The sequence below is a fragment of the Chelonia mydas genome, chromosome 19 (assembly GCF_015237465.2).
Source record: "Chelonia mydas isolate rCheMyd1 chromosome 19, rCheMyd1.pri.v2, whole genome shotgun sequence".
In the NCBI taxonomy this organism is placed as follows: Eukaryota; Metazoa; Chordata; order Testudines; family Cheloniidae; genus Chelonia; species Chelonia mydas.
Window position 1 is genome coordinate 3749289 of NC_051259.2, and position 25118 is coordinate 3774406.

Here is a 25118-nt window from a genome sequence, read left to right on the forward strand (position 1 = left end):
ATTCCAGCCCCTGTGCTGACCACTATTCACCTGCCGCCCCGTGGGAACAAAGCGTAATCTGATCATCAATTCTGGTCGTCTACATCTTGCGCGTTCCCTTGCTGCAGCTGAATCAGAAGCCGCTGCCTGACTTAGACCCCCCTTCGCTGAAATGCTGACACTACCGATCTTTGCGTGTAGCTGGACGAGATCGAACTGCCTGAGAGCTTAATGCTCATGTAAAACAGCTCCTAGTATCTGCAAAAAGAAAAGGAGGACTTGTGGCACCTTAGAGACTAACCAATTTATTTGAGCATGAGCTTTCGTGAGCTACAGCTCACTTCATCGGATGAAGTGAGCTGTAGCTCACGAAAGCTCATGCTCAAATAAATTGGTTAGTCTCTAAGGTGCCACAAGTCCTCCTTTTCTTTTTGCGGATACAGACTAACACGGCTGTTACTCTGACTCCTAGTATCTGTTACCTTGAGTTGAGCCAGTGCTTATTGGCTCAGCAAATACCAAAGACGCTAAGGAGCTGCTATGGGGAACCGGAGATCTGATGCAAAGGTAAAAACTAGTTCTACCATCATATAAAAATACTCTCCACCAGCTTTCTCAGAGAGAGATTAACCTACGCTAACGTGGTGACCATTAGCCTCCGGCACAGAGGCTGAGTTTGATCAGCTCAGGCAGCTGGCCCTGGTGGTGTGCACAGAAAAGTGAACGGTTACTGCAGGTTTTCGTAAACAAGGCCAGTTCAGTGGAGGGTGATGGGGTGTACCAACCCCACCCGGGGCCAGAAGGGGTTAGTGAGAGCCTGCAGGAGCTCAATCAACCCTGCCCTGCTACACCTGCCATGGTGTCAAGCCTGGAGGGAGGCATTAAAGGGCTGAACCTGGTGCAGGTGTGGCTGGCTATGAGGGAGAGCAGGTGCTTGGCTCTCACTCAAGCAGGGAAGCTTGGCCGGAGCCAGGAGCTGAGGTGACCTGCTGGCAGACAGGGTCTCCCTGAAGGTAGTTAGGCCTGCAACAGGGAGCCCAAGGCAATTGGGAAGGGAAGTGGCAGGGAGTGAGTCTGCCCAGGGCTGCATGCTGGGTCAGAGACTACCCTTCCAGAGAGAGAGAACTTCCCTCCTGCAGAATCAGCTGGCCAGCAGGAAGCTCTGCAGGGAGCCTGGGGAAGAGGCTTGGAGGGAGTGGCCCTGATACACCAAGAGTCTGGGAAAAGGCTGTGAGAGAGGCCCAAGACACAGCAACATAGGAAGAGATTCCACAGAGACAGCAAGAGGTCTGCGTAGTCAGGCCTTGGCTGCTGATTCAAGGGTCCCTATCCGCCCACTAAGTAAGGTGGAGCAGAAACCCCCCAACAAGGGGGGAGGACTGATGAAGTCCCCTGATGCTACGTGTAAGGACTAGTGAAACTGGAGTCAGACCCAAAGCCCATTGCGAGGTCGGTGGACTGCTTGTCGGACCATTGGTTTACCGTGGAAGGAGTGGGACTATGCGTGACCAGCCAGAGGGCCGAGCCGCAAGAAGAAGCAGACCAGGGCCCCAGTGCCTTCAGCAAGGGATGCAGAAGGAGAGCCTGTGTCCCATGAGCAGCTCCCTGGGGCTGGGCTGGCTGGTGAGTCACACTCGTACCTGCTGTTTTATCCAAACATGGCTCCCTTCCCCACCCTAGCTCCCGGTGTGAGGTCAGAGTCGCGTGCACTTGTTGTGGTGACCAAGTAGCTTTATGTGGCTTTTACGCTGAGCTCTGCATCCCCAGCCCAGCTGCAGATGCATGAGCAGGCTTCAGCTCCGTCTGGTGCGTCCTCAGCAGAACTGCGCACCAGGCTCCAGGCCTGCGTGCGACTGCAGAGGGGTCGCTGTGCGTGGAATTTGGCCTGTAAAACCTCTTGCAGGTGAAGGCATATAAGTAAAGCCCCCCAGCTCCACTCTCTGATCTGGGGGGGGGTTTGCAGGGCTGGAAGTTAGATAAAGGCATCTCTTTAACTTGCCGCCTGACCACATTTAGTCTGAGTCTGGTCAACTGACTACCTAGGACCCCAAAAGGCCAGTTTTGCAGAGTAACACCCCACTCGAAATCCCCTTTTTCCGTGTATAAAAGAAGAGCATTTTTCCCCTTGTTGCCTGTGGTTATTCTGTGGGTCAGTGGCTCCCGCTGCTCGCTGTTCTGTAACTAGCATTCCATGCAGTGACTTTAAAGATGCATTTCAAACAGCGAGCAAGCCAGCAGCTCTGCTGGGAGTCCACGCAAGGTTAGCCCCTGGCCTCCCATCCTTTAGCTCTTGCCGAGAGATCGAACATGCTGCCTCCACAGCACCCTGGATATTTGGGCTTTACTTCAGGCAGACTCCATCTATAGAGAGGGTCTCTGGTAAGCACCCTCCCCAAATACAGAGAAGTGACCAGTCAGCTGCCCTTCCCAAGGGAACTGATCGGTGTTCTGCAGCATCAGGAAACCGATCCGTCACCTGTCTACTCGTAAAGTATCGGAGCCTAGTTCTCCAATGCATGCACCAAGCTACCAGCCTGGGACCAGAACCAGATCCTCAGCTGGTGTAATCAGAAGTGAATGACAGCAGTCTGATCTACACCAGCTGAGGAGCTGGCCCATGCCATTTCATCTCTTTGACCTTTGATGGACAATGGTGCCTGGTGATAACCTGTGTTTAGGAAAGCAGGAACTACAGTTTTGGTGCAAAACCTTGTTACTTGCATTACTGCATACCGAACCCCTCTGTGCTAGGCACTGTACAAACAGAACACTGTGAGGGTCCCTGCCCCAGAGAGCAACAAGAGACAACAGGTGGGTACAGACAGATATGAGGAGATAATATTGGGCTGCATGATGAGCAGTGATCTCAGCACACCAGTGATTGAATTTAAGGGGTTTTTTCATAGGTGTCACAGAAGAGGAGAGTTTTAAGGGAGGAACTCAAGGTTGACAATGGTAGCGCTGTTTATATTCAGGAGGAGCAACTCCAAACCTGAGGGGCAGTGGGGGTCGGGGGGGGGGGTGGAAGTACAAAGGGGCTTGTTTGAAAATGTAACAAATGGGCAACGGAGGCAGAGCTGACATCCCTGTAGCAAAGGCCTGATGACGAGTGGGATGGGGAGAGACTGTCAAGGGCTTGAAAGGGAAGACAAGTAGCTTATGGTGGGGGGGGGGGGAAGGGTTTGAGAGAAGGATGTTCTTTAAATGCATATATGTTAATCGCTGCTATTTAATGGCCGAGCATTGCAATGATGGGGGAACCCTGCCCTGTCTCACTTCAGAGCTGAGGGAGAAGTATCAGGGCCTCCTGCGTGCGCTCAAAGCTGGTTTGTGGCCAGTGAGAGATTCTCTCTCCCACACAGTTGCTAATATTTGCATAAGTCTTGGTTGCATTTTGTGCCCCAAGTGTGGAAACATGCTGACTCAAACTACTCCCCTGATTAATTCCAGTGGAGTCCAGCAAGGTCATGCCGGCACTTTCTGAAGGGATCCAGGGTTTCCTTCTGCTGGCAGCGCTCCCCTCTGGAGGATGAGAGGGGGTGGTGAGAGCAGAGAGCCCAGCACCTGTTCAGGCTTTAAGACCAGCGTTGCTCAGAGACACCGCTCGACTGTCCCTCGTTTTACGGGATGTCGCTTGTTTGGTTTTTTTGTCAAATTACTCCATGCAGAGTTGGTGTGTTCTCACTCTTAGCACTGAAAGTTATTTGCGTTCTGCCCTGTAGAATCATGAGACGGCTGGAGGTGGCAATAGCCCTTCCTGTAAAGGAAGGCATCCCCACCGCGCTTTGAGGGTCCTGCATGGATACATTTTCATGTCTCTCTCATGGGGTCTGTCATTCACTGTGTCCCACATTTGCTTACACACAAGCCAGTTACCCAGCCAAGAGGGCCAGCAGCATGACACCTCCCCAACCTGCTATTCATCCTTTACTTCACTGTGTGTGACCAATTCACTTTTAAAAAGTTTGATGCCAACTTTCAGAGAGTCACAAAGCTACCCCAAGTAACTGGAGCTATTTTAAAACAAGGGAAATTGTGGGGTGTGTGTTTTTCTGAATATACAGCTTTGCATGATTGTGTGAAAATGGAACATCTGTTCTTTACCATAATTTATTCAAAAACAGGAGGAGGACAATAGTTAACTGGTGGCCAGATGCCAGGAATCCCCTAATCTGCTCTAATCCATGAGTTCAGCCCATAGCCCACTGTTTCTGCCGGAGAATCTCCACTCTTCTGATTTGGAAGCAGCAGCCGTCAGCCTAGTGCTTTACCTACGTGTTTCAAAACCACCAAAAAGTCAAACTCTGTTCTTTACACCTTACAATACCCAGCAGGGTTTACCCAGTGATGGCTCCATAAAGCGCCCTACGCGCCAGGGATAGACGTAGGAGCAATAGAATGAGCCTAACTCTCCCTTAATTTCAATATCCAGAAAATCTTCTCCACGGAGAGAGAATAGCCTAGGACCTAGTCTCCTCCTGCTCTTCGAGACGATCAGCCCCTCAAGCCTCACCCAGTACCCTGGAGAGACCACACAGCTTCCCCAGGTCTCACTGCTCACTACACCTACAGAGGCCGCTACCCAAGTTAAAGGCTGACTTAGTGCAGCCGGTTGTACAGTTAGGTGTGTAGAGAGCCAGGGGACAGACTGATGGCACAGGGCAGTCGGCACTGAGGTTATTTTGGGTCACTTGCATTAGGGCAGCTCTTAGATGATTCCAAACAGAGATCAGGGCCCCACAGTGCTTGGCACTGTACGGACATAACGGAAAGGCAGGTCCTGGCCCAAACAGCTTATTTAGAATCCAGCCTGCGTCAGCACTGACCAGAAGTCATTATCGGCAGTCTCTGAGCAATGAGCTAACAAGATCAGGAGGTTCCTGATGCACAGATGTCCACAAGAGTTAGTCTCTGGGACCCCAGAGGGGCAGGACAGAGCAGGGGGACTGTCACTTTACCATGGGCTTGGATTAGGGTGGCTGCCGATTTAAAGCTTTACGGCACTCCCAGCCACTCATGGTAAACTGGCCCGTGGGTGCATACTATACTGCATTCAAGAGGGCAGCTGAGTTTAGCCCGCTCCTGCAGCAGTGCTGGGAAGGCCTATAGCTCATTGCCAGTGTTGCCTTCTTTCACGCCCTATAAACAAGCCTGCACATCAGCTTATTCCCTTCTCACCCCGACCCCTTATTGTCGGACTCCTTGCCATGGAGACAAGTCTGAGATGGAAGGGAGTGAAGGGGCAGTAGTTTTGTTCTGCAAACAAGTGGTGGGTGGGTGTAAAAATATATATAAAAAGGCTTGGGGAACCTTCCCACATTTTCATCGGAAGGTACTTTGCTCACTCATTCATCTCCCCCCACCCTTTTTAATTCTTAAAAAGACAGCCTTTCAGCCAGCCTTAGGATGCTAACAACGCAGTACTGGCTCACTCAGCTCTCAAGCGACCCTCCAAAATCAAAGAACAACCTTGCAGACCAGCTCTGTTACGGCAGCAAACTGGTACGGGACCAGATTTCAATGCTAAACTTCTAGATGACGCCTGTAGAAGACAACTTCTCATTGGTCAATGTGCTGATCCATGGTAGCATGATAGTCTGATGCAGAGAAAAAACAAGTTTACTTCCAGACTCCACAGCTCTGGGGGGGTTAAAAGGACCCCAGGTTCCTCTCCAGCAACCCCAGGCTGCAACCCCCTGCCTCTGTGTGGGATACACCTCATCTTTATTACCCTGTTGGCTTTCACCCCAACAGTAGAGAGCACATGGGTTCCCGTCTGAGCCTTGTTGCACAGTTAAGCATATTCACATGACACCTGATGTAAAGAATCTCCAAGCAGGACAATCTTACCTCACCCTGTTCACCCAAGCCCAGGCAGTTTCCCTGGGCTATGCAAGCGGCAGGTCCAGCGTGTCAGGCTAGCAGTAGGGTCTCTCCAGCGCGCCTGCTGGCTTGACCTTCATATTGGCAAAGGTCACCTTTACCAAGCAGCAAAATATTTACAGGCTGCAGAATATAAAGTTCTCCCTTTGTTACTGTTCCTACAAATGGCTGACCTCCCCCTGAAACCTCCTCTGAGCACCTCCAAAGCTCACACGCTAATATAAGGCACCTGGTGGAGAAGTAAAGCACCTAAGCACCATATAGAAACTAATTCCTTTCAGGTGGGCTTAAGAAAAGGCTCTTTCCTCTTTTCCTAACCAGACTAAGTCAACATAGGGCTGACGTACAAATGAATGTTAACTTGTACAGAGCACTCTCCATGCAACCTCTATACGCTAATTCGGGAGTGGTCTGCATGAGTCCATCAGACCCAGCTTTGGGGGTAGAATGGGTAGGGAGAGATGGGTGGCTGGACACACGTTAAACATGCAGGATAAATGGGGAAGAATACTTGGGGCCAGGTTCTGCACTTAGTTACACCAGTGTAAATCCTGAATGCCTCAGGATTCACACTGGTGTAAGAGCAGAATCTGACCAGCCCTTTGTCTCCACACACACAGATGAGACACCGACAAAGATGTAGGTAGTTTTATTATAAACAGTGTTTAATTCAAATTGTACAGGGTGACAGATGACCGACTGGACTGATACGTGAAATGAGAACTTTTTATCAGAACGATATAAAAAAAACCCCCCACAAATGCAGTAGGTGCTTAATACACACACACACACACACACACACACACACACACACACTTAAACCTGCCACTTTCTCCAAAACCTCCCCACCCCACTGTGATTCCTCAGAACATAGCCACTATGCACACAGATAGCAAAGACCAACTGTTGGTTATTTAAAAAAAAAAAATCATTGCAATAATATGGACCAGCCCAAGAACTTGTGTGGATTTATCATTTGTTAATTGACTAAACGCTTTGTTATAAAGGAAGTAGACTAATGCTTAAATCCTATTTGTATATAATTAAGGCCCTGACTCTGTAAACGCTTATGCACATGCTCAACTTCAAGCACAAGAATAGTCTCATTCATATCTAGGGTTCTATTCACAAGTTTAAAGTTAAGGCCGTGAGTATCTCTGGGATTTGAGCCTAAATCGTGGGGAAAAGAAAAATATCATTGCAAGAGCAACAATAAAAATGTACTACCTCGAATGGATTTGCTAAAGTATCTTAAATTCTTTTTATATTAATGTGAGACTTTTCCCTGGGGCCGAAAAACGTCCCTTGTGTTCCCTTTGAAATAGAGTTCAGAGTAGTTTCTCTTCCTTTGCACCAATACTGATGCCCTCCCTTATGTCCAGGTGTAGCAAGCACAGGGTTTTTCTTTAAACCCCCCCCCCAAAACTCCACTTTTTTGTATTTTGAAGCATTTATAAAAAGGGAGCCTTATCCAGTGTTATACACTTATACTACATTAGTGTACAAGGCTTTCTGTTTCTAACATTTGTATTCCAGTTACTAGATCTTCTACAATAAACTACCTAGGATAAATGCGTTAACCAAGGGGGTTGGTCATCGAGCTGCCTTTCCCATAGTTTTGCTACGACCTTTTCAAACCGCATGCCGTTGTTTTTAATAAAAGTCTTGGTTTAACCTTTTCTGTCTCCTTAAGTGAACACCAGCTGTTAATGCTTATGTCTGGCTCCCTTAAAATGACGCTACAAAGATACCAAAAAAATCATACAGAGCTTCCATAACTTGTCTTGATATATTTGGCTTCATAAGAACCCAGGTTACAGCTTTGGAAGTGGGTCTAAAATATCTGGTCACTCTTTGGTCTACCTAGAGGAAACCCATGTGGTTCAGTAGTTTATCACTAAACAGTATTAGTGCAATATTTAGTGCTTAAAAAAAAAATGGGTGTGTGTGTAAATACTACACATACTCTCTCACAGAAAAGCTTCAAAAACAGACTCCGAGAAACTGCTGAGCTTGAATTAATATGCAAACTAGATCCCATTAACTTGGGTTTGAATAGAGACTGGGAGTGGCTGGGTCATTACACGTATTGAATCTATTTCCCCATGTTAAGTATCCTCACACCTTCTTGTCAACAGTCTAAATGGGCTAGCTTGATTATCACTACAAAAGTTTTTTTTCTCCAGCTGATAATAGCTCATCTTAATTAATTAGCCTCTGACTCCACCTTTTCATGTTCTCTGTATGTGTGTATATATCTTCTTCTTCTATGTTCCATTCTGTGCATCCGATGAAGTGGGCTGTAGCCCATAAAAGCTTATGGTCAAATAAATTGGTTAGTCTCTAAGGTGCCACAAGTCCTCCTTTTCTTTTTGTGGATACAGACTAACACGGCTGCTACTCTGAAATCTCTCAGGACAGTTATTTGGTGTGGCAAATGTTAACTGCACTATTATAAATTTATCTCTTTGTCTAAACAGAAATGTGACCAGTGGTGTATCGTTTCTCTTACCTTTTCCGGCACTTAGTCGTGTTCAGCAAGTTTAAATTGAACAGTCATTCGACTTTAAGATGCTTTCTGTGAACGAGGAAGGGTTGCTAGTAGGCTGCAAATATACCACTTAGGTCCCAATCCTGCAACCACTTATACACATGCTTACGTGTACTCATGTGGGTCAGTACGGGACTATTCATGTGTTTCAGGTTAAGTACATGCAAGTTTTGGCTGAATCAGGGCCTTAAAAACACTCCCACTCGCCTCCCACACCCAATGTATCTAAATACAAAGGAGAAATGTGGATCTAATTAGAAAAACTGGAGAATTTCACTGTACCTATTAGAGGGCATACACCGCATTTTGGATTGGTTTTTTTTTCCCCCCCCCCAGCTAAAGTGATGTGAACATAAGAACAGCCACACTGGGTCAGACCAAAGGTCCATCTAGCCCAGTCTCCCGTCTTCTGACAGTGGCTAATGGCAGGTGCCCCACAGGGAGTGAACAGAACAGGTCATCCTCAAGTGATCCATCCCCTGTCGCTGGTTCCCAGCTTCTGGCAAACAGCTAAATGATCAGGATAAACTGTAGCTGTGGATTTTCAGGGGCAACAGCTAAACTAAGTTGTCCTGTACCAAGGAATCGAGCTGGCTGTTAAGGATTATTACATGACATTCATAGCAGCAGACGGGTAATGCCAGTTGTGCTCTCACACAGCAACTGCACTTATATCCTCAGCAACTTTATTTTTACCGTTACCATCAAGCAAAGTGATGGATGGCTTATTACTATGGCAGGTCGCCTGGTTCTTTTGTAAATCTGTCCACATAAGTAGCGTAAAGATCCCCAAAGCCTTCAGGGGCAGACGTTACAAATTGTTCTAATAGGATGTATATGAAAATGCTCTTGTAAAGCAGGGAAATAGAAAAGGAAAACTAGGACTTGGGCTTAGTGGCACATAGTTATAGAAGAATAGGGGGATAAAGTGACCTTTTCCCCCCCGCAGCTTTTGCTGGTGTGTGCCACAACTCTGTATAATTATGGTAGCACTCAGACATCAACCAGGATGGGGTCCCATTGTGCTAGGTCCTGTACAAAACACACAGGAAAACATGGTCCTTGCCCTGAAGAGCTTAAACTTTGGATTTTTTAAAAATAAAAACAGGTTACAAGGCATAAGCTTTAAATTGGTATCCTGCCATTATTTGCGAAACAAGGATTTAACCTTTCAGACAGGTTGAAAAATGTTTAGTCATTTTTCCAGAATACAGATATTGCTGATCAACAAAGAACATCCTTACCTGGCCAGCCCATCTGGCGAGGGAATAACCTGTCCTTTAGGTGTCACACATTTAACTACACCAATCTCCACTTTTTTAAAAAGCTGATTTTTAGGAGAGGTTTTTATTCACTATCTACCCATTTAGGCCTTTTAAAGTAATACTTTACAGTTGCATAGCACCTTTCAGAGGACTGCAAGACACTTTACAGAATTTAATCTCATAACACCCATGAGGTAGGAAAGTATATCCAATTTACAGATGGGGAAACTGAGGTACAGAGGGGCAAGTGACTCAAATAAGGCTTTCAGCTACACTACAGGAGTAGTTTTTATAATGTATGTTAGATCTAGGGCTACATGATGAGCCAATTGCATTGCTGGGAATAGAACGGAGGAGTCCTGTCTCAATCCTTTTGTCTAACATCTAAAGAATTTAGTTAAGGACACTAGCTGCCCAACAGATCCAGACTGTGCCCTTTGGTGTATTCTGGTTGTTAGGGTTATAAACACATATAGGAAATACTAAAATGTGAAGCAGTTCCACCCAAGATAGTCTGTTCATTTGTGGATAAGCAATGAGAGCCATCCATTCCATACCCAATCCAGCTGCTGGACACAGATCGTCTGGTCACCAAGAATGCAGACTGGATTCTGGTCAATGAAATGGACTGTACCTTTATGATCTGATTATAAATTTTTTAAAACTTGACCACTTTTCAAGAGCTGCCCTCTGCATTTTATTTTTTACCCCCCTCCCCCCCCCAGTCAAGAGTGAGGTTGGGAAATTCCAGTTGTTAAACACAAACCTCCACCAATTAGCGCTGAAAATCTTTAGCTGAATGTTACCATCTTATCGGTGTTTAAGAACTAGGCATCAGAGAATCCAAGGGGTCTGGATTTTATGAAACCGTTAAAACTTTTAAAACCGTTCTACAATTTTTCAGCATGTTGGGGCAGATCTAGAACTGGTATAAATAAGTGTAGTTCTGTTGATTTCAATAGATGTGGCCTCTAACTTTTATAAATTAAAAAAAAATAATCGCTGGCCAGAACACCATCATAGCCCTCTTCCTCAAATCTAAATAGCAAAAAAACATATTAGACAGAGCTTGGACTTCTCAACCTATGAACGTCTAAATTAGGGCTACCATAGACTTGTCCCATCTCTGCTATAAGTGCATACGTGCATCGTGTGGTTGATTAGGTTGGACCTTCTTTGAAGAAGAAACATTGCATGCAGAATGATGGGACGCATACACCTTAAGCCCATCTAACATTATTCACCTGCTATACAAAAATCACCTGTCCGCATAAACTGACTCCAAAGCCAAACATGACAAAGTATTTGCAATGCAGAGCTCTTGGGAACACAGTGCAGCAGCTGCAGGTTCTCCACTTTTATTTAAATATTCCATTACCCCTTGGCAAGTGCAAAAGAACTTCCTTCTAAGGCAACACAAAAACACCCAAAGAGCATTAAGAGACTTTTTGTTGAAAATAACACACAAGATTTTATGCATGCTCAACCAGACACTGTGGGCTTGGGGAGAATTGCTGGGTGAAATTCTATGGGCTGTGTTAAAGCAGATGGTCAGACTAGATCAGAGATTGGCAACCTTTGACATGTGGTAAGCCCTCTGACGGGCCGCGGGCCAAAGGTTGCTGATCCCTGGACTAGATGATCATCACGTTCCCTTTTAGATTATCATCTCTGAGATTTACAGCTGGCAATCCCAGCTTTAAAAGCCAACTACTCCAAACAGTCATAAATCCAACCCTATTGTGCACAAAACATGTGTACCCTCCGTTTTCCAGGTCAATTTTCCCTGAGCAAAAATATATGACTATTTCTGGTACATGTATGGCTAGGGCTAATTCATGGACGGGCTTTCCTTGGCTTTACTGAGCTACAGATGGTTCTCAAGGTACTGACCATAACAGACTAAGGGATTGCAATTGTGTAAAATCTCATCTTGCTCGGTCATCTTTCAAGGCATCTATGAGCAGGGACATAAAATGGCAATAGACTGCTTATCTTTGGATATACCTACAATTAAACAGCCGCAATGCTTCAGTGTAGACATAGGTAATCCACCTCTCTGAGACGCAGTGGCTTGGTTGACAGAAGAATTCTTCTGCCACTCCAGAGCTCTCTATGGCAGGGGTAGGTCAGTTTAACAATCTCTCGCGGGGGTGTGGATTTTTCACAACCCTGAGAAAGACATCGCTATGCCAGTGTAAGTTCCCAATGTAGATGAGCCCTGACAAGTGCAAATTTTACTCCAGTGGTAATACTTGTGTAATGCAAGCAGGCTTTGGCTCTAAAGTTGCAGCTCTTAAGGGCAAAACTGGATTCCATGATTCAGCTTTACTACTGCAGAAGAAAGGTAAAACTCTCATCCACGGTACATGAAATAAGAAACCAGCAGGTGGTCTGCCACTTGAGAACTGAGAAAAGACTGATTCATGTTGCTCTCTGGACAAATGATGCAATTTACAACTAGAGAAGGATTTGGCAGGCTTTGACTGTTTGTAAGGATTTGTCCTGGAAATTAAAAAGTTTTGCGACTTCAAAAAAGATTTACAGTGGGCTGGTCTACGCTGGGAATTTACATTGGCATACCTACGGCTCTCAAAATCCACACCTCTGAGCAATGTAACTTAATCCCCAAGGTGTAACAGTGCTAGGTTGATGGAAGAATTTTTCTGTTGACCTAGCTACTGCCTCTCTACTTATGAAGGGAGAGCCCCTCCCATCAGCGTAGGTAGTGTCTAACTGCACGGCTGGTGCCACTGCAGTGGTTGAGGTGTATATACCCAGTATATACGGTGAAGATAGGTAGATTCTATCAGTTCTCTGCTACTTGTCTGCTAAGTTGGCTGCTCAAAACTACCTGCTTCTTTCAGGCCTGCAAACGAGCCTGCAGAGATGTTCCCTTCTGCTTGGAACGTACTGCAGAGCAGCAGCTACGCAGGAGAGGAGAGCAAATCCAGATTCTGAATCCACTGGATTGATCAAGAACGTTAAATAAGAGAACACACAAAGCACCAAGAGAATGCAACCATGCTTTGTTGAGGCCAGCCAAACTCCAAATGCCCTCATTTTACACATAAAGCATGGAGACTGAAGATGAAAAGAGGAGCACAGTATACAAGGTCTTATACACAGTAGCTGTTTTGTAAGGCAACAGTTCATAACCCTGGCTGTAAAGCTCCCTCAGTACTGCTTGGCCATTATATTACTGTACCCTTAGGAAGTAAGAAACCGATACCACTGATGCCATTTTATTTTAAGCTTGTGAGGCGACATTACTGAACTGGAGCCTGTTGCCAGATGCATGCAGATTTTTTTAGATCAGTGACTAATGAGGTCAATGGAATAATTAATGCAACATGCATCTTTCCTTTGTGCTGGATTCTGAAGTCAAGGGAAGCTGATGGAGATCAGCACATACAGTGTGCTCAGCATATTTCAGGATACATCTCACTAGAAAATATCAGAATTGTGCAGAGGACAACCAGGCCCCAAAAAGGCATTTTTAAAATCTTTGCAAAATGGACAGTCTCAAATTACTGGCTCTGGCTGTAATTCACTATGTAATATACTCTGTAATATGGAACCAGGCAGCCTGGCTTCCAGGCCCTCAAGCTAAACAATCTTAACAGCTATGCTGTCCTATCTGTGCCCAGAAAAGAAACACTTGAAAATCGTGTCATTGGGTTAGGAGGCCTAAAAATAAGCAAAGAAACCCTACTGGCAGAAAGCAGCACCTTCTGTTTGTCCTGCTTGCATTCACCACTGTCCTTTCTTTGCCACGTGCAGACTAAAAAAGTTATTTATTTTCTCCTTAAATAGAACATTTCAAGTTACGAGCAGTATTGCCTGGGCAGCAAGCAATACAGATAGAACTATTTATAATAAAAATAAAGTAAGAGTTTCAGGAAACCCAGTAACTTTGAAACTGTGTGTAGTTAATATCTCTTGAACTCTTCGAGGCAACAGGTCTTGCCCCAGTGTTGAGTCCAATCAAAATGACCACAGATCTGAGAGGCTGAGGCAGCACTGGAATATCAAGGAAATGCATATTGTCTCTTACAAAGAGCCACCAAGCAGAAGTTGTTACACTGGGAAAAACTAAACTACGGTCCTGTTAATGGGACAAAAAGAACCAAAACGGCAATGAACTGTTTATCATATAAAAAATTAAATAAAAAGACAAATACAACATTCATCAACATTGCTGTCAGTCAGTTAAGCTAAAGTGGTATAGATTTGTTTGCTAAGAGGATATGAGGGGTAATTATTTTTCATTCCAAGAACCTGGAACAAACTGACATCCTGTAGTTCCATAGACAGCCAAGAGTGAGGTTCTCCAGAGCCAGAAAGAAAAATGAGTAAGTCACCCATCATATTACAAAGATACGATTTTATTCTACGGGAATATTTCTGTAACTTCTATCCAGGGAAAAGCAGAAATTTTTGTTTAAAAACAAACCTAACAGGATGTCTTGACTGTTTCCCTTGCTTATTCATTGAAAAAATTTCACACAACTCCCTAATAGAAAGGGGGGGGAAAAAACAACCTGACAAAGACATTATAGCTGCCCTCATGAGCAATGTCCAAGAATTACAATAATTCATGGATATCTCCTGTGATGTGAGGTTCTGGGTAGACCTGCATGCAACTGAGACACTTTTGTTCTGTTTTTTCGGGGCAATGGGGTTGTGGGTTTTTGTTTTTTCCAACCATACAGTATCTGTTGTCGTCAGTTAAAGGCATGGGGATATTTTTTCTTCTTGAAAAAACATCAGCTGTCCGAACACAAACTGTGTGTTTGCTATCTACCTACTTTTAATATTACTATAGGGAGAAGGTTAGTATTTAAACACTGTAAAATTAATGTAATTGAGATCATTAAGCCTCCAAGTCTCTGGGTAGTTTATTGGTAGGGTAATAACGGCCAGGGTATTTTCCCCCACAGCTTTAGGACAAGATGTGAAATAAACAGTCTCCCATCAGAAATGACAGACACAGATGGACTTGGATCATACAGAATCAGGGGCAGGTTTACTTTTCACACAGTTTTCTGTATTAAAAAATACATCAGTGAAATCCGTTACAGGCAGGGACAGGACTACCGAGTACACAACGTCAATAGACTACTTTCCAATTTTATTGTTTAAATTACCTTTGTTACTGCTAAAAGTAAAGAAAATTAAAAAAACAAATTTAATTCAAGGCTGTTGATTTTCAACTCCTGAAACTGCAGTGAGAGGGTCAGATATCAAAACCCCTGCTACAGAAGTTGGGCAACTGGCTGCAACTACTGATTTAAAAAAAAAAAAAAAAAAAAAAAGTACAATTCTCTTTAAAAATAGTCTTGTATTTATGACCTGTCGTCCTCAGAAATGAGCATCTTAAGCTTAAGAAAATGGAGAGACAGATGTTATCTAATCAGTGTCCTGTCCTCTGGATACAGTATGGGAGATTCCCCTTTTAAAAGATACAGTAACAGCCAAGCCATTGAAAAAAATATTTCAATTTCCAACACTATCACTAAATTTCTTTGGGTGGGGTGGGGTAAAAAAACACACAAGGTACTTTTCTACCACAGTTCTGTTGTCAAAAGTAATACTGCACATGTTGCAAGGGTGGAAAGAGTATCTTCACTTTGAAATGACAAGGCCCTCCAGACTTGCACGGTATAAAAACAAAGAATTAGGGGGGAATGGGAGAAAAAGGGAAGGAAAGCTGCCGTATGACAAAAAAAAAAAAACCCAAACCAAAACAACTCCCTCCAAAACAACTATTTTTGCGCACCACAGCATTTGCTAGATTACATCAACAGATTGCAGAGGCTATTCAGGGGATTTTCTGCACATAGCCCTAGACTCTCGCTCTCCTATATGTATTCCAGAGATTTTTTGTCCCATAACGTGATTGCTCTGATGCTTGACTTACAGCATCTCCCGCACATCAGAGATCCAACAGAGTCGTAGTTACTAGCATGGACTAAGAGCTAGACTCTGGGGTCATGTGACTGTTTGAACGCAGCCCAGGTAGTCGTCCACTAGGGTAGTAATCTGGCAGATATAACATTGACTTCTGGCTTAATATCTTTCTTAATCTTTGATCCCAGTAAAAAATAAAATAAAACTAAAAAAGTGTGTGTATACATAACGGAAGGTGTCTATTTGTCTAGACCTCACTGCACTTTGTCTCCTGTCCACATGGAGATCTCTAGGATCTCCACAGGCTCTTTGGCAGCAATGGCTGCCAGCCATTGGGCTGCAAAGTCATGTGAGCCACAGTCTAGTTCTCTATGCCCATGGTTACTATGGTAGAATTTATACAACAGTTTGCTTAAAAATATTTCACAATTTTGTTTTAATCCCAAACAAATGAAGGATTTATGCACCGCTTGAACAGGTTAATTAATCTTGAGTTTGTTTAGAGGATTTATCACTGCATTGGACACGGGCGTTTCTTGCAGCTTAAAGTAGTTTGCTTCCTTCTGATTCCAGTTTGCACATCCATTGTGGTTCAAAATATGCCTGTGTAGTGATGTTAACTTGGCTTATTTGATACACAACGTTTTCTGAAGGCTGGATGTGTTCACAGTTTGGTACTTGCAACGGGTATTGAAAGGAAAATACCCCACTTCAGTTAGTCTGACAATTCAATATCAGAGTCCTCTGATCTGACTTTGGCAAGTTCTTCGTGTACCTCCCTCACCATAAGAATACGTGTTAACATGATGTCCAAGGTCCCGGGGTCTATTGGCAACGTGGAGTACCACATAGGGCTATTAGGTACACAAGACCGCTCAGGTTGAAGGTAAAACACATCACTTCTCTGCTTCACGCTTTCAGAACTGTTAGTGTAAAGAAAGGAAGACTGTATATCAGAAGGCAGCTTTATCAATCCTGTTTACAACACAGTTCAAGACACAAAGGGAAAGTATCTCAGCCCTATTACCTGATGTTACCTTGAGACGGAATCACTACAATTTAAACAGTAAAATTTGGATCTCCATTCTAGTGACTCAATCTCCGCCCTTCACTGCAGTGAGCTGACAATCCGTCTCCAGTTTAAAGGGCATTAGCTGTTTATAGAACCAAACAGAATAGCTGCGTCTCCTTATGGAGCTGGTTCTTCAGTTGCAGTTTCATCCCATTACATGATATCACCGTCTTAACATAATTAACGTTCAATCTCTGAATAAAACTGGTTCTCGTGTTCTAGGCAACATGGGAGCTCCTGTAAGTATATGCAGACTAACTGCATTACTGATATTTCCCAGGACACTGGATAACTTTTGAAGCCTTCTTTGGGATACTGAGGGTACCAGAGCCTAGCCTGCCTGTTAGTGATAGCAGAATGGTGAACCCATTCACTTGAAAGACTGGCCTTCAGAATCGGAGAGTGCCTTGCAGTCTTGCCTAGCAAGAAGAGTAAAGCCCTCAGCAGAAAGGATTCTGCTCCCTGCTGGGCTTTACAATTGTCACATTAAAATCCAGAAAGTGAAAGAGGCTTTTCACTGCCACTTCTGCAGAGGCTGAACTATGATGTCATATGAGGTGGTGCAGCAAATGTGTGATAGCTCAGAATGACACCTTCTGACAGTATGCGAGTGAACACAAGGAATGTGCGAAAGGAGAAGGGAGTGGAGAGGGTTGCTGGACATAGCTTTGCCTGAGCAGGGCTATTTTGCACTAATTTGGCTGTGTGTGTGTGTTTCAAATAATGATTTACAGGGCTATTAGCGGGCACTAATGAGATGTCGCTCTCTGGCATGTATGTTCTTTTGAGAGAGAATAATACTGAACTCCATTGCTCAATGATCTTAAGTGGAGAGTGGGGGAGAGACTGAATGATTTATATGTTCATCCTTGTTCTGCAGCTTCCTTTGTGACTCCTGGAGTAAAGTTAATCTCATCTTTCAGCAAGTAAATGTCAGCATCTCTAGTTTACTTCATCAGACGCATGCAGTGGAAAACGTATTTTCCACTGCATGCATCGGATGAAGTGAGCTGTAGCTCACGAAAGCTTATGCTCAAATAAATTTGTAAGTCTCTAAGGTGCTACAAGTACTCCTTTTCTTTTTGCAGATACACACTAACACGGCTGCTACTCTGAAACATCTCTTGCTGTTACCTCTAAATCATACTTTTCCACCCTGCTTTATGAGGAAAGTGCTACTGAGATGCTGCTTATCTTGAGCAACAGATTACTGCATTGTAGAGCTTGGCTCTACTTCTTGGAGCAAGGGGCCAAATTACAGTCATTCTGCAGGGTCCAGGATCCGTGAGCGTGAGGGCAAAGGAATGGCAGGGGTTACTGCATCTTCCTCTGCCCCTCTCCTCCACCCAGCCCGGGGAACTCTTGGAAAAGTTAATGCAAACCACAGCTGTATTACCATGTGACAGCATTTCCCCATCACTGGTTGAACCTCGGGGAACCTGGCTCCATTTGAGCTGTGATGTTGTTGAGGAGGAGTAGGGAGCCTCCGAGCCTGTGCAGAGGCAAAGGGCTGGGTGACCCTGGTCCTGAGGAACTCGATAGGGATTTGGGGATGGATCATTTCCTTGCTTCTTTGCAGGGTAACTGAATGCGTGGAACCCCCTTCTTGTGCGGTGTTTGGAGAAAACTCCCCAAGAGGAGCCGCAGAGTTGCCCTACCCCACCACAAGTTTCCTTGCAGGAGGACACAATCTGGTCCAAGTATAATCCAAAATTAGGCTGTGCCAATCACTCACCATTTTGACAAGTAAAACTCATAGAGTCGGACTGGACATCTCAGAGGGTTATCTGTGTTTTCAGCCATTTCCACTGCTGTTGGAACCTCCTCGTCCTCACTCCGTTTCCTTTTTCCTACAGATAACTTATCTGGATACAGGAAAATGACACCACATGAGCTCAGTGGAGAACAGTCCTCCTCTGTGAGAGTAAGCTGAAGCTGTTTGGTTTAGTTCTGCACCCTGATGGGGCTTTGAGCAGCGCATACATGACGTGCTGTTTGATAGGATCGCTTTTCACGCAAACTGACACTGCCAAGTCAAACACTGGAAACAACTTTGTCAAATGAATGCCATCACTTGTGTCGCTGACAGTTAAAAAGGAGCCCAACATAATAGAAAGGATCTGTTTCTACACAGATTTAAATGCTGGATCAGGATAATGTAATGGCTTAAAAAATATTTAGTTTCACCTTGTTAATGCTGGTTTATAGGGACTGATAAGAGCCCTTGCCCCCATCCACAGCTCAAGTGCTAGAACACCATCGTACCAGTGCACGGTCATCCTCGGTGTGCCCGTTCCCCATCTACCTCAGAGTGTGTACATCCTTTCAAAGACAGATCCACTTACCAGCCACTATCCTTTTCTCCCCCATCTCCTTCTGCTGCACCTTCAGAGCAGACACCCCCCACTGCTTTTAATAGTAGTTATATAAAAATGAAATAAAGATCTACCACGCAGTATATCTTGCTTATGCAAATGACCTTTGCCAGGACACAGAATGAATTTTGGATAAGTTCCGAAACGAAGGATACGTCTCTGTGTACAGCACTGCAGTAGTGTACCTGTATCTATACAGCTGCGGCACATGTGGTGAAGATGCTCGATGCCGATGGAAGAGAGCTCTCCCACCAACCTAAGTGTTCGTATAAACAGTGCTATGTCGCTGTAACTTATGTTGCTCAGGGGGGTGGAATATTCACACCCCTGAGCAACTAAGTTTTGCCAACATAGGCTGTAGTGTAGACATAGCCTAAGACATAGTGGCTCAATTCTGTATGGACTTGTAACACTATTGGAATCCATGGAGCTACACATGGTGTAAGTCAATGTAGAAATTGGCCCAGTATCCTCCAGAGCCCATCGAACAATCAGACCAGACATATTACAAAATACCTCCCCTGTGAAAGATGCTATTAATAATAAAATGGCATAATAGCAGAAACCACCTGACAGGCATTTAAAAAGGACTTTGTGGTCACTCATTTAGAAAATAAGTGGTGCATGTTATCAATCTTATCAAGGACTTCAACTCTAGGAGGGAAAAGTAGACGTGTTACTCCCCTCCTGGAGAAGTTAAGAAGACCTAGCACCAAGCAAAAGCAGACCAACAATAGCAGCTATCTTAATAGAGAGAATTCATATCTTATCAAAATTCACTAAAGTAGCCAGTAGCTTGATGATCCTGCTTGCTGTCCTTACAAAGTCTCTGATCAGTGGCAGTCAGCATGCTTCCACCAAGTTTTCAATTCACAAACAAGTCAAACATCACCGTCCCACCAACAGCTCCTCTCCCAGGGCTCATTGCCACCCCTCACAGAATCGGATTTAGCTTTAGCATTTCCCAGCTTACCCATGAGCTGTTAAACCACTACTGCAGCGAAGGAAAGCTGCATTCTCTCTCTATGTCTGGGGCCTGCAAAAGGACAGTTTCCACTCCCTCCTCCTGCATTTCATGTGTGTCAACAGCTCTGGCTGGCTTGGCTTTATGTGTCCTCCAGCTGCTCTGTCTTAGGCCTGCTCCAGTGTGATAGGGTGTGCATACTACAAAGCAGATCCTAACTAAGCAGACTAACTTCAAGTGCCCCTGACTTCAATGGGGGTTAAAGGTGCTCAGCACCTTAAGGAGCCTGGTCCTTCGTGCTATCAGCTCTTCAGGAAGGGAATGAATCTTATTCTAGGTTTGAATTGCTGGATGTGCTTTTGCTGCTCTAAAAATGATTAGTGAAAAGCTGTCAAATATTCTGGGCATCTCATTCACAGGTTTCTATCAGCTGTCGGGGCTCATACAGAATTTTGGTTTAAACCCAGCTGGAAGTCAAAAAGAAAAGGGGGGGGAGGACAAGGGGAGGGAAGTTAAAGTATCAGCAGAATCCCAAATATTAGTAAATGTGCAAAATGCACGTCTACATTTTTTCCCCCATTTTAAAATGAAGCATTGGCAATGGTGCTGGGGCTACGAAAATCCAAATTAAAACCACTCAAGTCATTAGAAAGCAGCAACACACCTGATTCTACCTCTTGTTTTTGAAAAGGTGGGAAAAAACGCAGGTACGTCATCTTGGTGTTGTATTTCAGAGTCCGGGTGCGTCTCATAACGTGGGCAAAGGACAGCTTCAGATGCTCACTGACATTCTTTAGTTGGAAGTATTTGGTATTGAAGAACAGAAGTGTGTTCAGTAAGACTATAGGGGAATATGCACCCAGCTGTTTACATTCCCATAAATGTTCCTCTTCAATTCTCGAGAACATGTAACCTGAGGATAATGGGTAAAGGAAAAGGAAAAATCAGCTCTTTACTAAACAACCATCTCATTGTAAGGGCAACTCTCTGCTCTCAGATATGAGTAAGCAGCTTCAGCAGTGACCTGGGGGCACAATGTGATCCCTGAAGATTTTCATAGGTTTAAGGAAAGCAATAAACCCCTGTTGGATGGGGGAGGAGTTACATGAAAAAGGCAGGTCCTGCCAGACAAATTATAATATAAATCAAATCCTCCCAGACAACCTGATGCATCAATGACCTGTACATCAGGTCGAACTCAGACCTACAGTAAGTAGATTTAACTTGACTGAAATCAACAGAACTGCATACACTTACACAAGGGATAAACATGACCCATCAAGCATGAGGAAGACCACGCTATTGATCAGTGAGACTTTTCAAAAGCAAATGGAAATAAGGGTCTAAAGCAGCCATTATTTATCTCAGTAAGACCTCAGCACAGGTTCATGTTATGTAGCCCAATCAACTCCTTACACATTAACACTTCTTGGGCGTGGAGCATGGATAGTGACGTGATACCTCCATTTGGAGATACACTGCTGTGACATAGTGAACTTGAGAGCAGGTAAAGAAAAGGAATTTATGGAGGTTAATCACAGATGTCAGGTTTCAGAGTAGCAGCCGTGTTAGTCTGTATTCACAAAAAGAAAAGGAGTACTTGTGGCACCTTAGAGACTAACAAATTTATCTGAGCATAAGGTTTCGTGAGCTACAGCTCACTTCATCGGATGCATTCAGTTTTTTCCACTGAATGCATCCGATGAAATGGGTTTTAGCCCACGAAACCTTATGCTCAGATAAATTTGTTAGTCTCTAAGGTGCCACAAGTACTCCTTTTCTAATCACAGATGTGTTAGGCAACCAGAGGTCTTGGTGGACGTAGAACCATGTAAATGCATGGGTTTTCTTTTGTTTTTTATTAAAAGAAATACACAGAAAGATGGTCATGGATCCAGGTATGCAGTCACCACAATCACTAAAGGTTCTTTGGTACCCTGAAACCAAGCTCCTCTATCCAAATTACAGTGTTAAAAAAAAAAAGCGTTCAGCTGTTTTAGTTGTATTTATAAAATTACCACCTTTGTCTCATTCAGCACCCCTCAAGTATACCAACCAGCCAACTCTGCAGGAAACAGAGGGAGGATTTATAACAAGACTTTGAAAGCCTCCCATGAAAGATGCTAGATGAAGAGCATTCAAAAATTAATTCATGAAGCTCCAAGACATATGGCTAAGAGAAGCGTTATACCCATTTTACAGAGGCATAACCTGAGGCAGAGAGATGGTTAAGTGTGTCTTGCTAAAGGTCCCATAGTAAGTAAGTGGCAGAGTTGAATATGGAATCCAGGATTCCCGTCTCTCACAAATGACTACATGTTGTGGAGAGGGGAGGAGGATAGCACCTCACAGTACAGATCACGCACCTAATCATGGTAGACTTAATGGAGTAGTTCAGTGCTGCTGTTCTTTCGCCCCAGCACTCTTCAGATGACATGTACTGGAAGGAGCACCCTTGAGAACTCATTCATTTATAAAGATGGGTTTCACTGTCATGCATGTATATAAAAACAACACAATATGAAAAATAATTGTCCTACCATTTGGAAGTATTGTAGGTTCCCAGATTTTCAATAGTTTTGTAAGTTCAATCATAAACCTGGAATAGGGCTCGGTAAATATGTTATCTATTCTACCATTCTCAAACAGGTACTACAAGAGAAAAGAAAGGAAGAGATACAATTCATAGTTACATAGAAGAGTGCTGACAGGTTACTGGGTGTCAGATTTATTTTGGTTCTCTCCTACGGTATTTCTCTTTGCCTTCCTTTTACAATTACGCTAAAAATGAATGTGCATTTCCAAATGTGTTATGTTCCAAATCACTTTACTGGCTTCCCAGGTATGATAAACACAGGGACAGTGGCCTCTCTTATTAAATGGGAGATGCAGGCACAAATTATTATTAATGCGCAGATCTAGAGCACTGTTCTGAAAATTTACCATCCTTGAACACAACAAAATACATCCCCAAATATGGCTCTGTCTACAGATGCCAGCGTAATAATTTCAGCCCCTCTTTCTAATAAACTGGGCTTAAATATGCTAACACAGTGTCTCTTGCCAACACAGACAGCACCTAAGCCTACAAAGGGCACAACCACAGACTTATTATGATGTCACAGGCAGGCTTGTTCTCAGTAATCTTTGGGGGTGGGGGGGGAAAGAGTTCAATCTTCATCATGAAAGTATTGTCCTTTAATGGCTAATGGACTACGATACAAACATTCTATTGCAGTTTGGAAAAAAAAAAAAGTTAGCCTGAAAAAGAAATGCAATCCAAAGAAATTTCTGATGCTTCCTGGATGCTGGTCACAGGCAAACCAAATTTATAGCTCTTCTTCCATTTTGTCAAGCATGTCTGGTGAAAAACGTTAAGGTGACAAGTCAACCAACCAACCAAATGAGGTTTAATGCCCAGGAAAGCATTTGATCCTAAATCTCTGAATGGTTACTGGAGAGAGTGAACAAATATGCTACCTAAGGAAAAACTGGCCCCACCCTGAACTGAGTCAGTTTGCATTTTGAAGAGCTAGTTATAAGGTTCTGGGGGTTTTTTGTCATTGTTTCAGCTTACGGTAAACAAGCAGGCCACAATAACTAGTTACATTTTTTGTTCCTATTGGTTAATTCTAATTTTATTGTTCTCATGATATTATTTCTTTAAGCGGTATATCTGTGATAACTAACTGCCTAGCAATGGCAGTCCAAGACTTTTTCCAGATATGCTTAACCACTCATGATAGGGCCTGCCCTGGCTGCCAGACAGGTTTTTGAGGTATGTATGAGGGATTAAGAATAAGCCTTAAAAATGGGGTAACCAAGTGGCCCTCATCTCCAAAATAAAATCCCAAAAGCCAACAATTACTATAGACACTACATTAAAAAACATCTTATTTACATACTTGGCAATGCAGTGGTTCAATGAGTTACCTGCTGAATTCCAAGGCACAAGTATAAGATGCTGTCGGGATCATATTTTTCACCGTTTGGTCTCCGCACCTCTTGGATAAACTGGCACAAGCCAAAACTCAGCTCAGCAAAAGTGCATGAGAGAATATCCTCCTTGAGTTTCACAGGTCGAACTGTGGGGAATAGAAGTACAGGAGACATAAGACCCCATTCTGCAGGTCCATCCTTCTGTACTTCCTGGTCCCGTACATCACATGAGCAGAGTTGTTACAACATCCATCTCCGACACACAACTCATCTCACGTCTAAAATAACAGTTCATCACTTTCCCATGTTAGTTAACAATTATGATGCAGTTGTTGTTTTCTGAGTATTTAGTAACAACCTTAACTGCCACCATATGTAACCAATACAAATTTTAACTGAGCAATAAGAAAATGGGTACTTAAACTAAGCAAGACTGTATAGTAGTGTGATCACTGAACCCAAGAAATAGTGACTTATACTTTAGGCTGGCAGTGTAGGTTTCATAAATCAATTTCATTTCTATAGCTGGATTCAGGGGAATCTTGAGTGGGAGAATGATCTTGAGCATTTCCTAGCAGCTCCGGAAATGAATTGGGTGCAGTATGTTTGACTCCTTTACTTAAAGGGAGGAAGGAATTAAGAGTTTAAAGGGTCAGGATATGGAGAGTGGGAAGAAGAGCAAACATAAGAGTTGGTTCCAGAATAAATGGTCAGAGAACTCTGAGCGAATGCACTGGGCTTGCTCCCTCCATCCCATAGGCAAGTTGCTTCTGCAGACTAGACAGAAAGCCTTTGTGGGGTAAGTTTTGGTATGGAGGCGGCTCCTGGGAGTATGCAGGAAGATGAGTGGAGTTCCCTCACCCGCAAAACATAGGATAGACAAAAACTGAATGGATTGCATTTCTGTGGGAACCTACAACCAGCTGTTCTTATATAACAAAAAAATTCCAAAGGAGCAGGGGAAAGAGTTCTCTTCCTAATCCGAAGATTTTTCCTTTCTGATATAAACCCCTCCCATTCTGTTTCAGAAACTTTTTTTTTTTTAATTTATTTCCCCAAAAGTATTTTAAAATCTATCCGTTTGTTCTCTTCCCTGCAACCAAACCCCTCCACAACTCCCAACTACTATTTCTAAATTAATGGATTTATTAATCCAGTTCGCCTCAGAAAGCATGCC

The 25118-nt window shown here is 43.9% G+C and overlaps 1 protein-coding gene and 1 long non-coding RNA gene across 9 annotated transcripts in view; one reads left to right on the forward strand and one right to left on the reverse strand.

Moving 5' to 3' along the window:
• The first annotated feature begins 366 nt into the window (after positions 1-366).
• On the forward strand, positions 367-19121 carry LOC119564000. 2 transcript variants are annotated; one of them, XR_005222860.2, is made up of 2 exons: positions 367-1602; positions 12546-19121. It is a non-coding gene; the product is annotated as an uncharacterized LOC119564000 (long non-coding RNA). The 2 variants fall into 2 exon arrangements; XR_006286632.1 differs by having other exon boundaries at positions 18520-19121.
• LOC102941947 (zinc finger MYM-type protein 4) overlaps positions 14988-25118 on the reverse strand; it is a 55774-nt gene continuing 45643 nt past the window's right edge. For 6 of the 7 annotated variants that reach the window (XM_037882066.2, XM_037882072.2, XM_043532471.1 and 3 more), the window contains 5 exons: positions 23936-24087; positions 22543-22654; positions 20667-20915; positions 18399-18528; positions 14988-16514 (listed from right to left, as the gene is read on the reverse strand). In XM_037882066.2, the coding sequence (XP_037737994.1) occupies positions 16307-16514; positions 18399-18528; positions 20667-20915; positions 22543-22654; positions 23936-24087 (851 nt within the window). In that variant the 3' untranslated portion in view covers positions 14988-16306. Of the gene's footprint in view, positions 16515-18398; positions 18529-20666; positions 20916-22542; positions 22655-23935; positions 24088-25118 lie in introns of those variants that run through there. The other variant, XM_037882074.2, reaches the window with a different exon arrangement.